The sequence below is a fragment of the Epinephelus fuscoguttatus genome, linkage group LG15 (assembly GCF_011397635.1).
Source record: "Epinephelus fuscoguttatus linkage group LG15, E.fuscoguttatus.final_Chr_v1".
NCBI classification, from domain to species: Eukaryota; Metazoa; Chordata; class Actinopteri; order Perciformes; family Serranidae; genus Epinephelus; species Epinephelus fuscoguttatus.
The window spans coordinates 41,032,974-41,059,579 of record NC_064766.1 but is presented as its reverse complement, the minus strand read 5'-3'; the positions used below and the strand labels follow the sequence as shown (position 1 = coordinate 41,059,579).

Sequence of the window (26,606 nt, the reverse complement as noted above, 5' to 3'; positions counted from 1 at the left end):
GAAGTTAAAATTTTAAGTTAAACTTTTTTAAAACAAGATTGTGAAATTCACTGATAGTCAAATTAATGACATGGTAAATAGATATGATTATTAGTACAAATTTTGATTTACTATTTCATAGTTTCTGTCTCATAGTTAGCCTGTGACATAGGAAGTCACAATTTAAACTTTCTATATGACTTTTGTTTTGAAGTCCAAATGATAAAATGTTAATTTAAAATTATAAGATGAATTTTAAAACAAGATTAGAGAGAGAGAGATACGTAAATAAATATGAATATTTGTACAAATTTTGATTTACTTTTTTATAATTTCTGTCTCATAGTTAGCCTGTGAGGTAGTAAGTTAAATACAAACGTTTTATGTCTTTTGAAGTGCTAGAAGATGTTAAATTAAAATTTGGACTTTTTAAAAACAAGATTGTGAAACTGGCTGACAGTCAAATTTAAGACATGGCAATGAAAAATATTATTTAAAAAAAAATGATTTAATATTTCATAGTTTCTGTCTCATAGTTAGCCTGTGACTTTTTATATGTCTCTGAAAGTCCAAATTATGAGACTTGAAGTTAAAATTTTAAGTTAAACTTTTTTAAAACGAGATTGGAAAATTCACTGACAGTCAAATTTAAGACATGGTAAATAAATATGAAAATTTTGATTTCTGATTTCATAGTTTCTGTCTCATAGTTAGTCTGTGACATAGGACATCACAATTTAAACTTTCTATAGAACTTTTGAAGTCCAAATTATAAGATGTTAATTTAAAATTATAAGCTGAATTTTAAAACAAGATTGGGAAATTCACTGACAGTCAAATTCATAAGATAATAAATAAATATGATTATTAGTACATATTTTGATTTACTATTTCATAATTTCTGTCTCATATTTTGACGTAGTTAAAAGTTAAAATTTAAACTTTATTTATATCTTTTGAAGTGCTAAATGTTAAATTCAAATTTTGACTTTTTATAAACAAGATTGTGAAACTGGCTGACAGTGAAATTCATGACATGGTAAATAAATACGAATATCAGTACAAATTTTGATTTCCAATTTCATAGTTTCTGTCTCATAGCTGAAGTAGTAAATTAATATTTAAATTTTAAATGACTACTTTTTGATTTTTTTTTAAATTTAATTATTCTTTTTTTTTTTTTTTTAAATCATCATTATTTAATTTCTTCCTGGCAGAAATGATCTCCCATACACTGGCTTCAGAACTCGCCCGGTTCTCTCGGCTGTAGTTGCAGTGGAGCTCAGGTTGCCTGCGTCGGCCGACAGTGAGGTTGCAGTTGCAGTTGCTGCCTCGCGGCTCGCTGATTGGCTCAGAGTTCAGTTCCTCCTGAGGAAATCACTCCTTTTATAGTTAACGGAGCGCCGAGCGGCTGTTTTCCGGGTTCACACTCACTCAGCATGTAGAGGAGGCGGACCGCCGGGAGACACCTGGACCACCGAGGACACACCGGAGCCCCGACACACACGGGATCGATCCGCACATATCGATCAGCTATCAGTGAAGGTGAGGAGCGGGGTGGGGGTCTGTGTGCTGGGCCGGGGGGGCGGTGTTGGTGGGCTCAGTCCCGTCTGGGTGGATCCTGGTCTCAGATCAGACATGTCAGGTCCTGCACACTGCTGCTGCTGCTGCTGCTGCACACTCAGCACGAACAGCCTGCACTCTGACACCAAGCCTCAACTTTGCTTTCTCTTCATTATTAACGTCATTATAGGGTTATTACGACACTATTGTTACGTCACTGCTCAACAAGCGTCGGCTCAGGTTTGATTTCTGCTCTGAGATCAGATTATTGGATCATTAACATCACGGCGGTTACTGAAGGTATGTGACGACACCGTGTGTGCAGGCCTACTGTATGTACGTAATCAGCCGCCGAGTAACCTACATTTACCTGAGTGCTGCAGCTGTGCAGCGCTGCCACTGCACACAGCTGCGTTTATATAACCTATATAGAGTTTACAGAGGTGATGTGAGTGCTGGAAGAAAAACAAAGTAATTTATGAAGTATTAATACCACAAAACTACAACAACATCTGTCCTTGTGTAAACCTTTGAAGTACTTGTACTGCAAACATCTGTGTTTTGTCAAACTTTATACTTTGAGCTGCAGCTAAGAGTTTACAGACATGCTGTGATGTGAGCACAGGAAGAAAATAATAATTTCTAAAGTATTAATACCACAAAACTACAACAACAGACAGTCATGGACAGGGACAAAGTACTGCACTTACGTATGATTTTGAGGTACTTGTACTGCAAACATCTGCAGCTGCAGCTAAGAGTTTACAGAGATGCTGTGAGGTGAGCGCAGGAAGAGACAAAATAACCTCTGAAGTATTAATACCACAAAACACAACGGCAACAGCAGCTACGATGCTTAAGGAACATTTTGAAGTACTTGTACTGCGAGTATCTGCGTTTAGTTAAACATTGTACTTCAAGCTGCAGCTAAGAGTTTACAGATGAGGCAACGTGAGCGCAGGAACAATAATCAGTACCACAAAGGTACAGCAACAAACAGTGGTGCAAAGTAACAGAGTACTGCGCTGAAGTACTTTTACTTTATTGTACTTGTTTTCTGTTACTTGATATAATAGTAATACTTTATACTGCATGGCTTCAGTTTATTGATACAAATATACAGCATGCAGAGCACCAGCTGCAACATTACAGTGACAGTTAATTAACCATCAATAATTTCACATCACGAATGTACTGCGTGATGTACAAAGTATATTTTGATGCTGTACTTTCACTGAAGTAAACTCTGACTGCAGGATTTGTATCACAGTATTTCTACACTGTGGTATTACGACTTTTACTGAAGTGAAAGATCTGAGTGTTTCTTCCACTGCTGCCAACAGTACTCTGCTACACACTGCATTTCAAGTGTCGCTGTAATAAGACGACGACAGACGTACGAGCGGCTGAATCTAAAATTGAGCCCTGAAAGTGAAAGAAGTGTATTTGTCAGAGTCACGCTGAACGTTTGATGTGAGCCAGAGGTTAATGTTGCAGTCCTGCGTGATGCTGTGCAGTTATCACTCCTGGAATGTACCTGAGCACACACTTTACCTGCAGACCTGTACCGCAAACTCTGCTGAGCCTCACATTAAACTCTCCAACAATATAAAACAATGTTCACATTATTATTATTACTGATGAATTGATCTCAGAATTAAACGGCTGAAAAATGTCCGTCACAGCGTCTTAGAGCAGAAGACGAACCTTTAAGGGACTGATGATCCCGAAGTTGTTCACTTTAATATCATGTAATTAAATACGTCCAGTGTTTGGAAGCATTGTTGTAGAAGAAAATGAACGAGACAGTGACTTCATGTCACATTCATTTTCTCTCCATCAACTGGTCGATCACATGTTGCCGCTCTAGTTTACATGTTAACACATGAGCGATTGTTGAAGATTTTACTTGCAACTTTTGAAAGGGACAGTTTGGATGTTTTGAAGTGGGGGTGTACGAGGCACTTACCCACAGTCAGTGTGTTACACGCAGTAGATGTCAGCTGACACGCCCCCAGTTTGGAGAAGCAGCCTTGAGTCCGAAGCAGAAGCAAAGCAGCGTACTGTTTACCACCTGAAAGAAACGATAACCCTTTAAGTGTGCGTTATATTGAGAGTATTTTCACCACCTTACTTTTCCATGCACAGCCGGTTCCAACAGGAAGTTGTAAGTGTCTGCAGTTCCACATCTATGCTCTCGTCACAGCCAGACTCCATTGACTAAACCAGTAATTGCACCTCACTGAACACAGGAGCTGCTGGTCTACTGCTGCCTCCATCTGTTAATGTGTTATTGTGAGACTTTGGTGAATCTGAACGAATTCTTTTAAACACCACAGTCTCACAATAACACATTAACAGATGGAGGCAGCAGTAGACCAGCAGCTCCTGTGTTCAGTGAGGTGCAATTACTGGTTTAGTCAATGGAGTCTGGCTGTGACGAGAGCAAAGATGTGGAACTGCAGACGTTAACAGCTTCCCCGTTGGGCCAAACTGTCTGATGGAAAACTAAGGCAGTGAAAATACTCTCAATATAGCGTTCAACTAAAGTCATTTTGTTTCTTTTAAGTGGGAGCTTCTTTAGGCGGCTAAAATACGCTTTGTTGCCAACCCCTCCACAGCTGTACATTGCTTAGCTTCCATGTCAGACTCCAGCCTGCTTCTCCAAACTGGGTGTGCGCTGACTGACAGCTCCTGTAGGTGACACACTGACTATAGATAAGTACCCTTCTTCAAAAAATCTAAACGTTCCCTTGAAATTAAATTAGAGATACAAGGATGTAAAAATATCCTCTTACAGGTATAAGCAGCATAATATGCTGATGATTTAAGAGCGTCTTTCTACAAACCAACAACCTTAAAAAACAGTGTCTCAGTGAGGGTGTTTTTAACGAAGCAGGAAACGTTCATTTTGCATATGTTTTAAAACAGAATGAAAACTGAGTTGTACTTTTAATTTATCGTAAATGTTTAAAACTGTGAATGATTAATATTTTCAGCGATTTGCAGACTTTCAGTGAAAAAGGCACAAAAACAAGTTTGGATTAAATCACTTTGCATGTGAATAAACTGTTTTATAGGGTTTTTTGTGCATTTTTTATGTGCAAACTCATGAAACAGTATTTTTACAACCTCCAGCTGTTTTATAATATTATAAAGATAAAAAACGACTGGTCAGCTTCCTCTGTAAGAGTCCATCGCACAGGCAGGCAGTCCAAAAATGCACCCGAGGCTCTCTGGTTTAGTTAAAAATCATTCACTAATTCACAGAGAAACCAACACGTTTCGACTGGAGAGTCTTCATCAGGGTATAAAATGCAGTGGAAACAGGTGTGCAATCAAAAAACTCACGTACTGTAGAGATCAGGTGACACAGGTCACATGATATATTGGTGTAACCTACTTGAAAAAGCAATTAAAAGAAATGAGGTAAATACAGACTGGGAGTGATTCACACATCTAGTGGCAAGAAAAAGAGGTTCAATCTCAAATACAACGAAAGAAAACAGTCATGATATACTGTCTGTGACACGCCTGCACATTCAGCGACAGGACATGAAAAATGTGCAACAAAATAGAGAGTGTAACTCATGATAACCAACTGTAACTCTATAAGATTATTCTGAGTGATCATCACTGAGGATTTGGGCAGTTTTACAGCCGCTCGCGTCACTGTACTTGTACTTGTCGTTTTGAGTTCCTGGAAGCTTTGTCACAACGACAAAACGAGAAGTCAGACTCGTAGCTGAGATCGTGCTGAAATAAAAGTCAGCACACAGGAGGACGGTTTGAAATGTGTAAAACGAAGACATAAATGAAGCCAGAGAACCAAAGTGAAGCTGGACTGTACACCTGCACAGAATATATATTCAAATACTTTAAACACCAGAATGAACACGTGTAAACATCCTTTAAATAACTGATCCTTGCTATCTGAAGCCGTGGCCGTGTGATGAAGGATTTATCATTGAGAAACTGATCGTATATATGCAGTGAAATAATGTGTTTTGGCTGATCTTTACAGTGTGGTATTAAGGTTTCAGCAGAATATCCCTTCCTTCCATCGCTGTGCCACAGAGAGGAGATTTCCTCTGAGTAGCTAAACATTTGTCTGACGTGGTTTTAGATTCTGAAGTGTCTCTTGTGCTGCTGTTACTGTTGTTACTCTGTCTTCTTACCTGATCTGAGCTCAGTCTGCTTTACTTCCTCTGTTTTAAATTTAGGCCAAACTTTCAGAGACTTCATCACTTCCTCTTTTTGAACTGTTTTTAACGAGAAGACGCTGCTTCCAGTTCAATTTGCAGCTCACAAACTCAGCAAAGCTGCGTCGGTCTGCGGAGCAGTTGCTTTTATTTGAGTTTGTTTATCTGCAGAAAGTTCAGTTTCCTTTTTTACACCAACACTCAGCGGCTGTAAAGTTGTAGCATCATATACAGTCTGTTACTGTTATTCAAACCACAGGCTCCACGTGTTTTGCTGAATCACTTCAGACACATTTACACAAAGACACAGCGGAACACGTTTGGTTTTTGGTGAATTTAAGATAAAATTTCAAACAGCATGAGTCTGAACTTGAGGTTTGTAGGCTGAGATCCATCTTAATGAGGATCTGTGAGTTTGTGCAGGTTGGTTTCCAGCCTGACCTGCAGCCGCACTGTGATGACCAACAGGTCAAAGTTGTGTCTGATGGTTTGTGGTAATAATGATAAAGGTGTAATAACACTTTTTGGTTTCTGAAATAAAGAAAGCTGCGGTATCAGCGAGTCGAGGCCTTGGGCTGGTTCTCTCTCATGAACCTGTGTTCAAATTTAGATGTTTCACCTTTCTAAATAAATTAGAGTTTAACTGAACTCAACAGCTCATTTCCCCCTCCTTCACTTGTTAAAGAGACAGTTCAGATTTTTTGAAGGTGAGTGAGCTACTTATCCATTGTCAGTGTAGCTATTACATACATGTCAGTCGGCATGACTGCAGTTTGAAGAAGCAGGCTGGAGTTTGACATGGAAGCTAAGCAATCATGTGAGAGGCTCAGCAACAAAACATATTTTAACCACCTAAAAAAAATCAAAATTAGCTTCAGTGTGTGCTATATTGAGAGTATTTTCCTTTATCTCTCTGTCAGACAGTCCGTTCACAACACAGAAGCTGTTAACGACTCCAGTTCCACATCTATACTCTCGTCACAGTCACCAGACTCCATTGACAAAAACAGTAATTTTAGCTCACTGAAGACAGGAGCTGTTGGTCTACTGTCGCACTTGGCTGTCTGACAGAGAGTTAAAGCGGTGAAAATACTCTTAATATAACACTTAAGCCCCTTTTACACTGCCAGATTTTTGGCGAATGTTGTCCCAAGCTGCGAGCGTTTAGACACACAGAGCCGGATTGGCGAGTTGATCCGAGGTGCCCAATTTTCCTCCTCGTAGGGTAGACATATTGGTGGAACCCTTTTAGTTTAAACAGACCGAGGTGGCCTTCTGCAACAGGAGGGGCTGTTGATGACTTGTGGGAGGAGCTGTTGATGACTTGTGGGAGGGGCTGTTGATGACTTGTGGGAGGAGCTGTTGATGACGCCGCACGTGCGAGCCAGTGGCGGTGGATAAACAGGAAACAGCTGATAGCAGGAATTAGCGAGCAGCTAGTAGCAAGAGGGAAACACAAACCTGACAGACACTGTAAAGATGAGCAACTGGGGAGACAAGGAATTGTGCGCCCTCCTTGTCCTCGCAAACAAAGAGGCCATTAACCGTCAGATGACGGGGACGGTGAAGGACGGGCCGACTTATGAGAGAATCACTGAAGGACTGACCAGCCGCGGCTTCCCTCCCACGTCACTGTTTACGTCACACGCTGAGCTACACGTTTTGTTACTTGCTCACGCCCCCCATTGCCCCGAAAAAGGCACATTCTGTATAAACAAAAGTAGGTAGGCGGCATTTTGCTGCACTCCCCGATTTTGTTTTTATACTGCCAATGCTGAAAAAACACTGATTGGGCTTTCCTGCAAATTTGCACAGTTCCTGTTTAAAAAGGGCTTGAAACTGAGATAGATTTTTATGCCTCTGCACCGACCGACGATAACCGTGGCCAAAGGCATTATATTTTATATTTTTCGGGTTGTCAGTCCATCCATCAGACTGTCTGTCAGCACATGTGTCTGTCCCATTCAGTGAATGCAATATCTCAAGAATGCCTTGAGTGAACTTCTTCAAATTTGGCACAAACGTCCACTTGGACTGAAGAATAAACTGATTAGAAATTGTTAGTTGAAGGTCAAAGGTCAGTGTGACCTCACAAAATATGTTTTTGTCCATAACTGAAGAATTCATTCACTAATTCTGACCAAACTTGACACAAATGTCTAACAGGATAAAATAATGAAGGTCAAAAGGTCAAAGGTCAGCTTGACTGTGACATCATCATGTTTTAATGTCATATCTCAGGAACAGAAGGGGAGACATTTGGTCAGATTGTATAGATCTTCTGTGTGAAGCATCCATGTTTTTGCAACTCGACGTGTTCACGGAGGCGAACAACCACGAGGTGGTAATTCAACACTTAGGTGGGACTGTTTTTATGTGGCTAAAATATGTTTTGTTCATTATCCGTCCACAGCAGCACATTGCTTGGCTTCCTTATCGGCCTGCTTCTTTAAACTGGGGGCGTGGTGAGTGACATCATACAACCCCACATCAAAAATCCAAAGTATCCCTTTAATGCACAACATGTTCTTGTTTAATGTAAGGCTAATTAATTAAAGCCAGTCACCTTGATAACCAGGGTTTGGACAGTGTAGGGCTCTGCCTGACCAGTGTCTCAGTGCTCCTGTGTATTCACATGAGGTGATCTCATTTGGTGCAAAGTTGGCGCCTTTCCGTGCAAAAACAGTCCAGTTCACAGAGACCAGCACTAACAGCCACACGCAGTTACCGTGAAATCATTAGTGTCTTCAGAGACAGGCCGAGATCATAAATCCCAAACACACTTTCCTTCTATCATGTGTAAATTCCTGTTTGAGGTTTGAGGGAATGCCCTGGAGGACCTGGAGCTTTTCTGTTTCTCTCTCCATCGCTCTGCTGACTGTGTTCTTGGCACAGGAGCAGCATTAGAACTTTGTCACATTCAATTTAGATGCAAAAAATACAAATTACACCCAGCTGTAAAACTGTATGGACGTGTTTTTGTGCTGCATCTGGACCTTGAGCCAGAGCAGATAGTGGTTGCAAGTGATGTGCATTTCATGGTGCTCTCAGAGGCCACAATCCGTTCTTTGTGAATTAACCTGTCAGTAATCTATGAATAATTTCTGTGGCTTTTAATCACTGTATTGATTATATATATATGAATACTGTAAGAGCAGAGCGTCCTCGCTGCCACTGTCTGAAACTGAAATCCTTCCACCTCTGTGTGACAGCATGGGGAACCTGATCAAGGTGTTAACCAGAGACATCGACAACAATGGTGGAAACTTCTTCCTGGACTTTGAGAGTAAGACACACACACACACACACACACACACTGACAGCGAGACAGCAGAGTGTGTTTGACCTTTGACCTCTTTGTTTCTCCCTGCAGATGCTCAGCCCTCACAGTCAGAGACGGCAGTGTGGGAGGAGGTGAACCAGGTGCTGACGGAGGCTCGGGTCATCCTGGATGACCTGCAGGCGTACAGAGGAGCAGGAGAGGAGATACGACAGGTGAGTACATTTACTCAAGTCACATACTTAAAGGCCCAGTGTGTCAGATTTAGGGAGATATATTGGCAGGAAATATAATATAATAAGTGTGTTTTCTTTAGTGTGTAATCAGCTGACAATAGAAAAAGAATTGTTGTGTTTGTTACTTTAGAATGAGACGTTTATATCTACACAGGGAGCAGGTACCTGTCTACAGAGATCACCGTGTTGCGGCGCCATGTTTCTACAGTAGCCCAGACAAACCAAACACAGGCTCTAGAGAGGGACATTCAAGTTTTTGTGCATTTACGTTTTCATGTCAGCCACCATTACTCAAAGCCCCTCCGTGAAGAGAGTGTTGGAAAGTAATTCGGCTCCCAGAAAAAATCCCCTGAACGTCTTGATCTCAAGTTATCAGAGAGAAAACATGAGCACACATTAGCACGTCTGGGTTAGCGGCCTGTATCTGACATGCTAAACAGCATCAGAGAAACAGTAGCTGCTATTACACGGCCTATTTAAGGCGGGAATGTCACGCCGTTATTCCGCCTCGCCGTCTTGTATAAAAGGTACGATTGCAGAATGAATGGACAGAGTTGTCTCGCCTGTGAGTCGGCAGCAGAGGAAGGAACAGCACTGAAATGATGTCTGTAAATGGGAGAGCCGGCAGGACGGGTGTGACGCTTCGATGACGTGACGTGACAGTTTGAAGTAGAAGTTTCATTTTATTTATTTATCGTTTTGTTTTAATTTGTAAGATAGTCAGTCAGGTTTTAGTTAGTTGTGGGTTTTTTGTGACAGCACAAAAACTATTGCACACGACAGTTTCAACACGCAGCAGTGTGTATCATAAATTCAGTGCAAAATTAGCACCCAGTCTTCCTCCTGCTGCTCCCTCTCTGCCCCTGAATGAGGTTGAGTTGAATAGCGGCGCGATCAGTCGACAAATCGAGGAGGTGGGTGCGACTGTGGGAGTTCTTGGGGTGTGTATACAGGAGGTGTAACCTAATGGAGCAATACAGGTTGTCTCAGTGTGTGCAACCCACTGCAGGAGATTTAAAAAGCAGCTGGTGGCAGTTAGCAGCTAACTTACAGAAGAAGAACAGCGACTGACAATGTCCTCAAATAGTGAAAACAGTGAGGTCCAGGAGCTCCTTACCCTCCGAGCAGAGGACGAGATCAGCCGCCATATAACAACAAATGATTCTTACTGACACGTTAATGTCATTGTTATTGTTTATAAAGCGCTGCAGGCACGTATGTTACATGTCACACTAGTGGCCAACGCTGTTGAGTTACACGTCACGCCCATCACGCCTCTTCGGACTCCATGATGCCAGCATGCTGTCTAAAATCACACACTGGAGCGACATGATGGAATAACAGTTATTTAACAACTGTATTCAGGCTTTTACTGTGAAAACAACAGGAAGCTAAAATGTCCCCTGTGTGTGTGTGTGTGTGTGTGTGTGTGTGTGTGTGTGTGTGTGTGTGTGTTCAGGCCATCCAGAGTCCTGGCGTGGAGGGGGTACAGGAGAAGGCCTGGGCAGCTGTGGTTCCTCTGGTTGGTAAACTGAAAACCTTCTATGAGTTCTCCCAGAAACTCGGTAAGAACCTGAAAACGATATTTCACTTCATATAAACCTCTTGGAAAATCTCAGAGAATAAAACTCACAGGACGTTAAATTAAAGAACAGACGTTGACAGTTGTGGTGTCACACTGGATGGATGATGGGTGGTGTCACACTGACGAAGTGGGGTTTTGTGTCTAAACATAACGACTTGTTAACGACAGCATTATTGAGATGAAAAGTCTCATGTTCATTATTCAACACGTGTGTTTGTCTTATTAATTTTCGAATGAAAAAAACTGGAGACAGCTGACTGGATGTGTGACTACTGTTGGAGAAGAACTTACCTGTCACCCCTCACCTCCCCCGTCTCCCCCCTGTCCTCCTTCCTGTCCTCCCCTGTCCTCTTCCCTGTCCTCCCCCCTGTCCTCCCCTGTCCTCCCTCCTGTCCTCCCTCCTGTCCTCCCCTGTCCTCCTCCTCCTGTCAGAGTCCAGCCTGCGGTGTCTCCTGAACATCCTCACCAGTTCGGGTTCGACTCCCACTCAGCACCTGGAGCAGAAACAGGCACTGGCTCGTCAGTTCGCCCACATCCTGCACTTCACGCTGCGCTTCGACGAGCTCAAGGTCTGCTGTGCTCCTCCTGCTCCTCCTCCTGCTCCTCCTCCTGCTCCTCCTCTACACCTCCCTGTCTTTTCCTCCTCTACATCCTGCACTTCATGCTGCATTTCATGAGCTCAAGGTCCACATTGCTCCTCCTGCTCCTCCTCTACACCTCCTCTACACCTTCCTTTCTTTACTTCATCCACATCGTGCATTTCCTCCACTTTCAGCTCCTGCTCCTCCTCTACACCTCCTCCACACCTCCCTTTCTTTACCTCCTCCACACTCTGCACTTCATGTTACGCTTGGATGAGCTCAAGGTCTGCTCAGCTCCTCCTATTCTCCTCCTCCACCTCCTCTACAAATCCTCTATACCTCCCCTCATTTAACTTCTCCACCTACTCTACACCTCCCTCTCCTTACCTCCTTTACATCCTACACTTTACACTGTGCTTGGATGAGCTCAAGGTCTGCTCAGCTCCTCCTATTCTCCTCCTCCACCTCCTCTACAAATCTGCTACACCTCCCTGTCTTCACCTCCTCTACACCTCCCCTCATTTACCTTCTCCACCTCCTCTACACCTCCCTTTCCTTACCTCCTTTACATCCTACACTTTACACTGTGCTTCAACAAGCTCAAGGTCTGCTCTGCTAGTCCTCCACCTCCTGCTCCTCCTCTACACCTCCCTGCCTTTACCTCCTCTACATCCTGCACTTCATGCTGCATCTCATGAGCTCAAGGTCCACTTTGCTCCTCCTCTACACCTTCCTTTCTTTACTTCATCCACATCTTGCATTTCCTCCACGTTCAGCTCCTGCACCTCCTCTACTCTTTCACTTCTTAACCTCTGCCTCATCCCTTTCCTACTCACAGAAATACCCTCTTTCTTCATCTTCCTCATCTTACCAGCCACACCCTTTATTTTGACGAGCTCGTTGTCGTCGTCGTCCTCCTCCTCCTCCTCCTCCTCCTCCTCCTAAGGATCTTAATAGGTACATTAATACCAACCCTGACCCCTCGCCATCGTCCTCTTCATGTTCTTCTCCTCTTCATGATCCCCAGATGACGAACCCGGCCATCCAGAACGACTTCAGCTATTATCGCCGAACCATCAGTCGCATGCGGATCAACAACCTGTCTGTAAGACACACAGAGAACAACACACCTGTTTCTTTACTGTTGTCTGCCATAAAACTGACGTGTTGTTTCTGACATGTCAGAGGTTTTGGAAGGTTTGGGAACGAAAATAAAGTTCCAAAACTTTGTTAATGTTGAGACCTCGTACGTGAAACCAGCTCACCTTTATAACCTCTCAGCATCAACTCCAAACATTCTGTCACGACGCAGCTGACTGGGTTTCCATGGCAACCGCTGCTTTATTTTTTTTCCCCTCCAGGCCGACGCAGGAAATGAGGTCAACAACGAGCTGGCCAATCGGATGTCTCTGTTCTACGCCAGCTCCACGCCGATGCTGAAGACGCTAAGTGACGCCACATCAAAGTTCGTCTCAGATGTGAGTCCATCCAAGATTATATTATTATTTGTTTCCTGATTGAATTTATTAATTAATCCTTTGAAACCTGAGCAAATCGGCTTGATTTCTTTTAAAGCACGGGAAGAAGACGAGGAGCAACGAAAGATGAAATGACTCAAAAAAATTGCAAGAAATTAGTGAAAAGAAAAAAAAAGAAAAACAAGGAAATAAGCTGGAAAGAGTTCTTAAAAATTATAATAATTCTGTAGCATAATTTAAAAATGTAATAATAATAATTATAAATATAGTTTTTCCCCAGCTTAATGTAGTTGTTTTTTAAAAATAATTTTCTAAATCTATGTTTTTATTTTTTGCATTTTGTGGGACATTCCTCACCAAGTTGCCCGTTGACTTTTTTCCCATATTTGTGAAAGAAATCGCAGCAGTGTGCTCAGACTTGAAAGATTTACATAACTTGCGAAAGGTGTTTGAAAGCAGCACATGGAAAGTGATGTCACTCCAGGTTTCGAAGGGTTGCACAGCTGACTCATTTATTCAGCCGCCTTTTTTACACAGAGATGGCGCTATAGAGCCGCTAAAGAGCCCCTTCTTTACACCTCCTTTGCATTTTTACACAGCACCAAACGCTGGTTGCATCATGTCGCTCCACAGTGTGATTTTAGACAGCATGTCGGCACTTTGGAATCAGAAGAGGCGTGTCCTGTAACTCAACAGCGTCTGCAGCCTTGAGTGTGACGTTTAAGATGCGCGTCGGCAGCACTTTATGAACAGTAACGATGACATCACATGAACATAACAATCATTTAGCATCCCTGTTATATGGCTGCTGATCTCGTTCTCTGCTTGGAAGGTAAGGAGTGGACATTTTCTCTGAGTTAGCTGCTAACTGCTACAAACTGCTTTTAAATCTCCTGCGATGGGTTGCACACATAACACGTCATCAAAACATCATGCCCATGCCGGCCATGATCCTGCCCTGTCAGCTGTCCTGTTTATACAGGCGTTGTTTTGGCGCTGTTACTGCCTCCGCTGGCGACTTAAAGGCGAGACAGCTCCCCACTCTGTCATCGTACCTCTTAAACAGAACGGCGAGGCAGTATACCGGCAGTTTTACTTTATGATGTTTTGTTTATAATGTTTGGATTGAACTTTGACGAAGTAAATAAGCCTTTTGGTTTGTTGCTAAAAAACAGGAAACAACAGGAAGATGCAAACATAAAAATAATAATAGTAATAATAACAAACTTTATTTATGCAGTACTTTTTCCTGAACACAGTTACAAGGTGCTGAACATGGTTGAACCAGGAATAAAAACAGAATTCAGCACTGCAGTTAAAAAAATAAAAACATGTAATAATAAAATACGACATAAAACGTAAATAAATAAAAAGCAATCACATAAAAAATATAGAGAAGACGTGTTGGAAATAAAATGATGTGCTCACGTCAGTAAAGAGTTTGAGGAGTGATTTTAGAGTCACTGAACTCACCGATTCTGCTGCCTTGTGTAAAAGTTCTGAGGTCAAAGTTCATGTACCGTATTTTTCCAAATAGTAACCCGGACGTTTATTTCACAAAATCGATTTTGACCCCAGGCGTTTAAAAGAACCAGGGGCTATTTGCTCAAGGCTCTTTTTTTTTGCACCGACCTGCACCAGGCCGTTATTTGGTTACAGTTCCTGTCCAATATGTTTTTAGTGCAAAAATACTGTAAGGTAGGGGTGAGTTCGTGTACAAAAATCTCTAAATGTTTAGAGTGGGTCATTTTTTTCGTGTACATGGGTTTCACTGCTGGGTGGTGCTATCGCATTATACCAGTAAAGCCCCAGTTATCCGAATACCAACTGAACGGGCCATTTAACCAACAGTTACAGGCCGCCACACCGAAATATCGCCATCCCGACAGTCCGCCATCCCGAATTGTGGCCCCTGAGTCCTGACAGTAAGCTATGGCGAGCCTGTAGAAGCTGTATTTCCCATGCATGTCAGAGATTTTCACCGGGGACGCATGCGAGTAATTCAGACATTACCTGTTTTTCAGCGAACTCCTTTGGTAATTTTATTAAAAGGCATGGCATATAGGTCCACAGTAACTTATTATTATTATTATTATTATTATTGTTATTATTGTTATTATTATTGGGTCTTATAAGAGTGGGCTGCAATGAGTACCAGGCCATCAAATCACAGCATCCGCAGTGAGAGGACACGGAATTGTGTGCGCTTTTACGCACACGGGTCTTGGCGATCACAGATATTTGCCAGATGTATTACCTGTTTTAGATAGATGGCTGTCCGTCCGTCCATAGCACGAGTCATGTGCACCACTTCACCACCGACCCGTGTGTAAAAGCGCAAACAGTCCCTCAAGGAGGGACAGCCATGAGGCAATGAATGAGGAAATAATCGCCCAGGCGTTTAATCGGACCGGTGTTTAATACGCAAAATGGGGTCAAACCTCCGGTGGCTATTAGGTGCCTGGCGGCTATTTGGAAACATACAGTGAATGAACAGAAAGAATAAAACGTATTTAAAGGGATAGTGCACCCAAAAATGAAAGTTCAGCCATTATCTACTCACCCATATGCCGAGGGAGGCTCAGGTGAAGTTTTAGAGTCCTCACATCACTTGCGGAGATCCAAGGGGAGAGGAGGTAGCAACATCAATATTATCTGTGTAATTTGTAACTGTGTTTTGTACTTGCTGCTGCCTATCTTGGCCAGGTCTCCCTTGAAAAAGAGGTTGTTAATCTCAGTGGGATTTTCCTGGTTAAATAAAGGTTAAATAAAAAAACAACAACACAACTCCACCTAATGGAGGCTGACGGCGCCCCAGATTCAAACGTCCAAAAACACATGATTGAAACCACAAAATATCTCCATACTGCTCGTCCATAGTTTGTGGTTTCAATGATGTGTTTTTGGACGTTTGAATCTGGGGCGCCGTCAGCCTCCATTAGGTGGAGTTGTGTTGCTACCTCCTCTCCCCTTGGATCTCTGCAAGTGATGTGAGGACTCTAAAACTTCACCTGAGCCTCCCTCGGCATATGGGTGAGTAGATAATGGCTGAATTTACATTTTTGGGTGCACTATCCCTTTAAAGTCATGTGGGCGGTGTAATGACAGTTTCAGCCTGCAGGGGTCACCAGCAGGACTGTGTATTGTATTTTTCGTAAGGCTCCAGCAGAGGTCGCCCTCATCAAATACTCTTCATGCTTCATGAAGTCATGAGGAGAAATAAATCCTCAGGGACCCTGTAGCCTCGCCTCTGTTACAAAACATAAAGCTGTGATGAACATCTTTATGCTTTCTCATGTTTTTCTCCAGAGTAAAAGACAGGAACTTTGTTTCTTCACAGCTTCTTATCAGCTGAATAATAAATAATACAAGAGGGCCACACTTCTCAGATTGTCACAGGCCAGAAAATACTAAAAGCAGAGTTTTCAACCAGCTACATGGCAAAAAAATCAGACCACAGAAGCCCATTTGGTACATAAAATATATAATTCCTTTTATATCAAATTTCTACTTCGCAGTTTAATGTTTGACATTACAGTAGCTTATGTTGTGTCCACGTATTACAAAGAAAAGAATCTCTCTGTCCTCCGCCGCCATGTTTACTGAGGTAAGTGTTTTTATCGCCTAGTTATTAGGAGTGTGCCACGTCATCTTGTTAACGATAACACCGGTATAATTTTAATATAATTTGAAAAATTCATATCATGATACTCGCGATATTTTGACTTGTTGACACATTGACGTCACACTGTTGCCCACGGAGACAACAAGCATGGCTGAAAGCGAAATTATTAGCGACTCCTTGGTGGTTCCACAAAGAGGAGCAGCTTCAGTAGTGTGGAATAAACTGAATGTTTTCCTTCTCTTAGCGCTCAGAGGGAACTCATTCAGCGGCTCCTCTGGCAGCAGCACAGCGTCTCTCCCTCTGCTCTCTGATTCTGTCACAAACCTTTGCTGATGGGAATAAACTCCATATATGTGACTGTCTCATAACAGCCTGTCACAGGTTACGGCCTGATGGTTAGAGGAGAAATGGCAGAGCATAAAAAAGAGAAGGAAATCAGCTGCGGATGTGTATATATATATATATAGATCCATGGGACATTTGTTTAAATGTGTAATTAGTGGTAGATTTGATTTAGTTGAACTATTAATATTGTGACAGGATCTGAATCTGACTCTGAGTTACTGTTGTTCACAAACTAAAGACATGAGAGATCATTTTAAAAATGTTGCCCAATATTTGAAGCAAACTGTGAAACCATGTCACTGATTTTACTGCAATTTTATTTTCTTAAATGAATAATTAATTATTTTTTTTTACTAATAAGTCGTATCGTCAAGAATATCGTTATCGCAAAAATTAAGTGAAATTAAAAAGTGCATTGGCAGGTGGAGGAGGAGATCGTGTTTAAACAGTGCAGTGTGTAATTAACTGAAATATGTTCAAGTTATGTGAAAGTCTTTTTTTTTTTTTTTTTTTAATGCGCCTGATTTAAAAACGAGGAATATTTATTAAATGGCCAGGGACACAGTTTGTCCACTCCTGTCTTAACATCAAGCCAATCTCAGTCATTTTTAAATGAGTTTAAATTCCACTCATGAGAGGCAATAAATCAGAAAGAGCTGACACTTTTTGCAGTGTATTATTATGAAACAGCTCAGGTTATTATCAGAAGTTTAATTTGATATGTTTTGTTATTATTTTTCTCTTTCTCACTTGTCTCCATATTTAAGTTACACGTGCATTATTACAGTTTCACCATTTTTATTTCATAATATGCATTTTTTAAAACTATTTTTAGAAAGTAAAATAGTAATTCTAAGTAGTAAGTAATTAAAAGTACATTGAGGTACCTTTACTTTACTTGTACTCCATTTCCTGCTGCTTTATATTTGTACTCTACATTTCAGAGGGTAGTAGTGTACTTCTGACTTCATTACATTTATCTGACAACTTTAATTACTAGTAACTGTGCAGATTAATAGTTTACACAGTAATAAAAGACCACAATGTTAAATATGATGTGCTGACACAGATTAAATCACCCAGCTATAGATTAAGTAGAGTCACCGTCTTCTCAGTTACTCGATACTCCATGTATTAATGCAACTGTATTAATAATCAAATATTATCACAGCCTATTTAATAATGTAACACACTTTTCTTTTTGCATAAATAATACTTTTGTTTTTGGTCCTTTTACAGTTACATTTTTACTATTTTTACTCAGATTAAATATCTGAATACTTTGTTCACCACTGAGTACGAGAGGTTTTTATATGATATGAATTAATGCCACAATTGTTCACCTCTTCCACACACCATTTATCTACTGGTCGTGGTTTGTGAATGACACTTTATTGTCCTGTTGTCGTGCAGAATCCAGACGTCCCGATTGAAAACACGACAGACTGTCTGAGTACGATGGCCAGCGTGTGCAAAGTGATGCTGGAAACACCGTGAGTCCTGACATGTTCCTGAACGCGTCATCACAGCCACCTGCCTCAGACATGAACCAACACTGTGTGTGTGTGTGTGTGTGTGTGTGCAGGGAGTATCGCAGTCGCTTCGCCAGTGAGGAGACAGTGTTGTTCTGCCTGCGTGTGATGGTCGGCGTCATCATCCTGTACGACCACGTTCACCCGGCCGGAGCCTTCGTTAAGACCTCCAATATAGACGTACGTTAGCAAGGCAACCGCACAACCACACATGAAACGCACATTTTATTCCTAAAAACATGGCGGCAGTATTTGTTGACAGTATTTTCTGATTTATGAAGTGATAAAAACAGATGTCTTAAATTCCATTTCAATTTTTGATGCCAAGACTGACCGTCACTGTCGTAGGTTCATAAGTTTCATGGTGATATCTATTAGTTCAAATGTTTACCCCATTCACCTGAGCTGTCTCCCCTTAATAAATGACACCTGAGGAAGGACATCTTTCGCCACACTGAGATAGATCTCTAGATTTTAACTTTGAAAGTCGAATTTTCATGAAGAAACATTTAAACAATAATAATAATATTTTTTCAGATGAAAGGCTGCATCAGAGTGCTGAAGGAGCAGCCGCCCAGCAGTGTGGAGGGATTACTCAACGCTCTCAGGTCTGACACGCCACAAACACATCACACACACTGAGGCAGTGACAGAAATCATTTTAAACCAGACACATTGGGCCTTTCCCAAACTGCCCCTGACACCAGGTGTGGCAGCCTGCAGCTCTGGTGCCACATGTGGCTCTTTAGCTGCTCTCTGTGGCTCACATGACAATAAAGAACGCTTTTTTTTATTATTATTATTAATTTTTTTTATTTATCATTGTCGGCCTAAAGAAATTCTTAAATTCTCCAGCTGTAAAAATGTGAAGCCTGTGCTCTGTATTTAAAAAAAAAAGTTTGAACATTTCATCAACTTAAATGTGCGTCATTCGTCTACGGCCCGGCACCTTTTCCTCTAAATTAGAGCTCGTCCTGAGCCCCCCCAGTGAGGCTAACAATGGATTCCAAATCCATAAAAGTAAAAGTCGCGGGGGCAGCAGGCCGAGCAAAGCACCTCAGACGTCCGTCTCCTCAGCAACACTTTCCAGCTCCTCCTGGAGGACCCCGAGGTGTTCCCAGGCCAGATGAGATATGTAATCCCTCCAGTGTGTTCTGGGTCTGCCCCGGGGAAAACCTCTAACAGGAGGCGCCCAGGAGGATCCTGATCAGATGCCCAAACTACTTCAACTGCCCCCTTTCGATGCAAAGACACAGCGGCGTGGCGGTGGTTTGCTTTCACTGTCAACACTGCAAAGTTAAAGCACTAAATATGTACAAGTAGCTCACTGCAGAGGAGCCATCTTGTGGTAAAACATGTGTTTGAATGTTCATTTAGACCCATTTTTAATGTCTGGCTGGTAGGCTGGTTTAGCCTTCACACGCAGTGTTACCATCAGGCTCAAATGTGTTTTGTGGCTCCAGGAAAACTTTTAAAAGTATCTTTGGTCATAAACGGCTCTTTCAATCTGTCAGGTTGCTGACCCCTGCCCTACACACTCTCCACACACACGTCTGCTCCGTTTTCACGTTCATGTGGAGCGTCCACCACATTGAGTACCGTCTAGTGAGGAGTGGAAGTGAGTTATAAAACCCTCCAACAGCGAGCCTGCATCGATATTGACTTACTGGCCATGTGCAACACAGAACTGTGTCCGTCACGGAGGACGCTCGATACAAACAAAAGTTCCATGCAGCCACCTTGAGGAGTGGAAACTGCTCAAACTAAGAAAGACATTTATTATTGTCATACAGACGTTAACATCTTAGAAGCTATACTGTTTTTTCTACACCTCTAGTGCCTATAAAACAGTTGTGAAGGTGACACTGTGAGACAGAGTGGGAGTGGGAAGGCTCCGGTTTTGGAAAGGCCCAAAGTGTCAAAAGTGATTTTTGCTTTAACTTTTACGACGCTATCAGTGACCTGACTCTCCTGAACTGATACTGTGGTTATTATTTTTCATTAAACTGCCTGCTCCCTCCCTGCAGGTATACGACCAAACATCTGAACGATGAGGCTACCTCCAAGCAGATCAAAAACATGTTGCAGCCAAATTAACTCAGTGCTTCTTCAGCAGAGGTGAAACTGGAACGATACAAAAGTGTTGTGGTCCAAATTTCAAGAGAACTACTGAACAAACCTTTAGCTAACATTTCTTTGTTTTAACCTCAGTTATTGTTGTATGTTTTTACTCTCATTTGAACAAAGTGCTGGTTTTTGTTATATTAAAAAAAGGAGAGAAAAGAAAAGAAAAAAGAAAAGAGAAACTTTTAGTTGGTTGATCCAAGAAAAGATGTAAAATTGTGCTCGCGCTGCGTTCACGTCACATTTACAACCAATACAACCTGTTTATTCTGACACCTAGTGGACGTTCAGATTAGTGCAGTTGACTTTTTCTAATTACTTGCGCTGGCTGTTTCAAATTTCCAAAATACGTCACAGACAGAAAACACTGCAGTGAATTGACTGATATATATAGTTCTGCGGGCGCCCCCTAGAGGTGGCAGATGTCATTACAGCCACAATATGAGAAAGTATTGGAACAAGGTATCAGACCTCTGAATTGCTGCCTATACCTACAACATCAGTGTTTCATGTGAGTGTTTGTGTTTAGCTCATTGACGACTGTTTCCACCACCTCCACAAACAGTTAACCAATCAAATCTTTGAAACTGGGATTCAGAACGGAGATGTGAAATTGCCACAAAAATGGCAACGTGTGGATGAGACGGACGCAGCTGTGAAAGCTGTTGCTGCAGCACCAAACATTTAAAATCATCCTCAGGAGACCGTAATTATCCAGGCCTGTCTAGAACCTGCAGAGGGGTCTGCTGGATTTGAAACGAGTGAACGGCTCGACCATCAGCTGACTTAAAAACCTTTACATTCACCGTTCATTCGTCTGCTCTTCTGATGTGACGTGAATGCAGCTTTCAGATCTGTTAGCTGCCGTTTGTTGACAGCCTGACATCATCACTTCAGACCCTTTTCCACCACAAGAACTTTTTCCAGAACTGTTTTCAAGAACCCAGGAACTTTTCATGTTCTGATTGAATTATTCCTTGCGCCGCAGATCCTACCTCAGAAAAAGTCTCTGTGGCCGAGGTCCAACTTGTCAGTTGACTGAACTGCTGGAGGGAACATCACGTGTTGGTCAAACAAACACAAGCTCAGAATCTTAAAGGAAAGAATAGTACCGTTTATCATAATTTGGGTTCATCAGCTCCACAGATAAAGATAGAAAATACAGTTTGGGTGATTATTTTCATCATTTTCTCGACCACATAAGTGTCAGTTCATTTTCTCAACCGGCCTCTTGCTATGAGCAGTGGGGTCCTATGTGATCATCAACTTTCTAACAAAGTCAGAGCAGTTTGGGTTATTCAGCATAAGAGATTTCTGTATTTCTGTTTTAGCTTTGTTGGCTTGTGTTGTGATCAAACCACATCCACACAGTCCTGATGATGCAGATCATTAGATTTTTATTTTAAGCTGAACACAACTAAGGATGACTTTTTTTTCAAACCTGAACAGCTGCCTTTTCGGTTATTTATATTTAAGGTTTAAAGCCAAGTTTTCATGGGATTTAAAGGGACAGTTTACTCTAAAATCAAAACTACATATTCTTCCTTTGACCTGTAGTGCTATTTATTGGTCTAGACTGTTTTGGTGTGAGTTGCCAAGTGTTGGAGATATCGGCCGGAGAGATGTCTGCCTTCTCTACAATATAATGGAACTAGATGGCACTCAGCTTGTGGTGCTCAACACAATCTAGACTGATAAACAGCTCTACAGGTAAGAGGAGGAATATGTAGTCTTGATTTTGGGGGCGAACTGTCCCTTTAAGTCATGTTGCGGCATTCCAAAATTTATTGTCATGACGATAAAATCCAAGTGCTCATACACTGTACTTCCTCTTAAACAACTATTTTTAAACACAGAAAAGCAGCTGCAGGTCAAATGAATCCTAAATGTCACGCTGTAATTAGCTTCAACCGCAGAGATCTTAGAGAAGTTGAAACTCCAAACTGACTCTGCTGGATTTAACTTTCAGGGGGCGAGCTCAAAACAGAAAAGATGAAAGACAAATAACATTAATCAAGTCGTACGTCCACGTGAACATCTCCAAAAGACCTCCAGTGCCTGGAGAATAATCTTTCAGCCTTTAAAGATGAGTTAGTGATTCAAAGGAGCAAAACTACACGTCTTCAATGAGAGCTCTTTTCATTAGTTTTCAACAGTTTCTTTGTTGTTTCATGTTTTGGTTAAATGTCTCTGGATCTCAGAGCATCATGTGACCTGCATTTCAGATGATTCTTACTTCCCTAAAGTCACGCACAGCCCAGAGAAGTTCCTGGTTGCTTGAATGAGCATTTCCTGTCGGTGGAAAAGGGTCGAAACTCTCAGTAGCCAGTTTGATGCTGGTAAATTGAAAGAGCTCATTCCTCCTCAGAGGATGAGTTGTGGGTGTCACTGTCATCAGATGGCTCCCATTGAAACAGTTATCAGACTAACCTCATCCTTTAAGTCTTTTCTCTTGTAGAACTAAAACACTGTGTTGAAAAAAAAAACACCTCAGAGAAAGCAGAGGTCCCACCTTTGTGCTGTTTGTCCAGGGAAGTTTTCATGTGCATCGTCTTCTTCACCTCTCTGTGGTGCGTTGTCGGCTCCTTACTGCCCCCTGAGGCTGGAGTGCAGGAAACACTCACTGTGACTGAGATTTAAAGGTCCAGTGTGTTAGATTTAGGGGGATTTAGTGGCATCTAGTGGTGAGGAGAGCACATTGCAACCAGCTGAATCTTTCCTGGTTGGAATTTGCTCTTTATTCAGGAGGTTTTTACTGGGAGCTGAAATATCTCGGAGAACTCTTCATCTCCAAAACAAACAGACGAGGGGCCAAAATGTTAGCATTGTACATTTCTACAAACCACGAATATACCTTTGTACATTTCATACGTGTCATATCAACGTCTCTAAAGTGACAAAGTATATGAGGTGGGGAATGGTGTGACACGTACGCAAGACCAACAAATCGGATGTGATGTAGTGAGTCATCGCTGCGTTTCCAGCAGCTTTTTAAAAACCAAACGCAGGTGTTTTTTAGGGACCCGTCACTTTGTTCCCACCTGGTATACTGCCACAACAAGCGGTTGTTTTTCACAGAGACATTGCTGTGTGTCAATCAGGGATTGAACCCCCAAAACAGGGTACTATAGTCCGAAACATGATCTTTTCCGAGCCATAACCAAGTGTGCCTTAACGTTACCACAGATTTAACCACAGCGTTGTTGAAACATAAAGTTTCAAGTTATCTGCTACATATAACGTACAAATTTAACATATCAGTGGTTTGTAAAAATGTTCCAATCCCAACATTTGTTTTGCTGGTTGAGTTGATGTTTTGGTTTCACAAGAGAAAAGACTTCAAGCAGGGAGATTCACTTGTTGGTTTGACAAATGCACATCTAGTTGACCTTCTTCAGGAAGCATTTTAAACCGTTTGATGAGACAGTCCCAAACTATTCAGGCTCTTGCGACTGTAAAGGAGGAGTTTTTAAAATGGTGTCCTCAGAATGATACTTAAACCCGATTTTATTTCTGTTTTTGTGGTTACATTTCCAATGTTAATCTAAAAACTTTTTAAGGTACGGTATGATTTCAAAAACATTATTATTATTTTTATTTTGAGCTGTGACATGTGGACGGCTGTAATAAACTGGCTGCTGAGAGCAGTTTGGAATAGCGAAGAGAAGGAGAACCACTGTGACGGAGACGATATGGTACTGAAACGAGGGAAACCTCAGACTGATGTGGACTTTAGTTTTCTCCATGTGTGGACTGATCTGATCCGCGGGACTGATGACTGGAAATCTTCATGAGCTTTTTGATTTGCTTTGTATGTTAACGCTGCAGTGTCAGGGATTGTATGGCATTAATTGTTTTAAATGATGTTTGTGTTGGCCAAATAAAGTTTTTACATTTTTAAGAAAAATATGATTCTGCTAAAATGAGACTCTGCTGTTTTCTGTCCATATTTCACAGTTAGTGTTCGTCTGCTGCTGCTGCTGCACTGAATGCCAACTTTTGAGCATGCATTATTATAACAATGATAAAACAACAGTGTTATCAGTTCAAAAAATCATATGAGGTTCAGTCTGTGCTGCAGGAGCTGGAAACAACTTTGGAAGCTCCAGCTGAACGTAATGTACTGGTGTCTTTAAACTGGAAATCATTCCTATAGAGGAGTTCTGACCTCTGAGCTGCTTCTGAATCAGCTAATCATTCTTATTATATCGTTATTATGAGTCTGACTTTGTCTTCCACCCACAAGACAGAACAGTTCCTGTTTGGATTACAAACTTCCTCTTCATTAATATCCTGCGGCGTGCCACAGGGATCAATTTTAGACCCAATTTTATTCTATTTATATTTTCTCCCTTTGGGCTCTTCTCTTAGAAACATCCCCTGATGACTGTTAGTCAACTGGATCGGATGCAATTCAGACAAACACTCAAAGTGTTTCAGCAAACACATTTGAACTTTTTTTTTGGACAAAGTCAGTAACAATTAACTGCCTTGTTAAATGTACATTAAACCTCCTGAGATGTGAGCTTTCTGGGATACATTTTTTTATTTTTCCGAGCTATTTCGGGTTAGAAAAAACTGATAGGCACTGTCTTTGAACAGTGAGTAGTTTTTTTAATGAAAAAATTGGAACAATCAATCAATCAATTGCTTTATTTGTCCCCAGTGGGGCAATTAGTTTCGCAGTAGTGGGAGCAACACAAAGTACAAAAATACACAAATACACACAGCATAATAAACACATTGTGGACAAGCCTAATAAATACTTACTCATATTCATGTTAAAAACAAAAAGAATTAAAATGTTCCGCACTAATGAATAAGCTACCTTTTCCTCCTGGCGTTTAGAAGAGAGACAGCAGAAGGAACAAAGGAGCGCTTGTATCTGTTTGTTTTAGCAAGTGGGAGTCTGAGCAGTGAACCTGATGGCAAAAACTGAAACTGTTGGTGTAGTGGATGAGAGCAGTCGGACAAGATGGAGTTTGCTTTCTTAATCAGTTGTTACAATGGGTTCATTTTAATTGTCACGTGTGTAATAAAGTATAAAACTTTATTTTAAATGCCTGGATGTTGATGTGCAAAAAGTAAATTGCAGATAATGCAACATATCTAAAACCCTGTGATTTGTTCATGTAATAACTATGAATTTTTGCCTGCTCCATACTCTAATTAAGGAATCTCCTTTTGGTCCCACCTGTCACACCTGATTGGCCTGTGTGAATTGCTGCAGTAATCCAATAGTAAAGTCCCAGTAACCTCAAAGAGACGATAATGAAGTGCCAAAGAGATGATAAGTTTCAACCATAAGATTTGATCAGGTTTTGGACCCAACTTTTGTGTTGGGATTGGCTCCAGATAGATTTGACAGATGGCTGCCATCTTGTTTTTAGTTAGTGTATTGTGCTTTTCCTGCCACTAGATGGCACAAAAAGCTGTCCAGGAACAAGGACAGCAAGTCAAAGATAAGCAGAATGAAGAATAAGGTGCAGCAAACCCAAAATGTGATGTCCTCACATGAGGACGCAGGGTCGCAGGAAGGTAAAGTCACTTTACTAATACTTTTATTTGACACTGAATTTGACGCTCTGTTCATGGATCTGATGGACGTCGCCACACTGACTAGACCAGTTGAGCTACGTTGCTGCACAGGCTTGTTCTCATGCACTGTTTGTACATTTTTCTACGAAAAGTAATGCACCAAAATTGGTACATATCCAGCGTAATGATGAGCCAGTAATTCGTGTATAACCCGTGTAATTTGGAAGACTGCTGTGACCAATGTGCTGACAGGAGCAGAGAATGAAGGAGGTGGGTATGGGACACAAAACACAGGACTTTCCTTCAGGGGACCAGCGTTTGGAACCAGAGTGAACTCTGGGTCATTTTAAAGGTACCTCGTAATGTTACTCTTCCTAAACCTAACCACAGTCACCGCATCTGCCTAAACCTGATTCCCATAACTTTACATTATGTGCTGGAGGAGCTAATTCATAGGATATCATACAAAGCAGTGTGTCATATGTAGAATCACATACATTTATTCAAATACTGTACTTTGGGGACAATTTTGACACAC

The 26,606-nt window shown here is 41.5% G+C and overlaps 1 protein-coding gene across 1 annotated transcript; it reads left to right on the top strand.

The window, feature by feature from the left end:
- The first annotated feature begins 1,285 nt into the window (after positions 1-1,285).
- Positions 1,286-24,453, top strand: LOC125902301 (CYFIP-related Rac1 interactor B-like). Its single transcript, XM_049598550.1, has 11 exons — positions 1,286-1,524; positions 8,957-9,030; positions 9,118-9,239; positions 10,720-10,825; positions 11,278-11,414; positions 12,454-12,531; positions 12,788-12,904; positions 18,288-18,367; positions 18,460-18,586; positions 18,944-19,014; positions 20,434-24,453. The coding sequence occupies exons 2-11, from the start codon at positions 8,958-8,960 to the stop codon at positions 20,501-20,503; spliced, it is 981 nt and encodes a 326-aa protein (XP_049454507.1). The 5' UTR covers positions 1,286-1,524; position 8,957; the 3' UTR covers positions 20,504-24,453.
- The last annotated feature ends 2,153 nt before the right edge of the window (positions 24,454-26,606 follow it).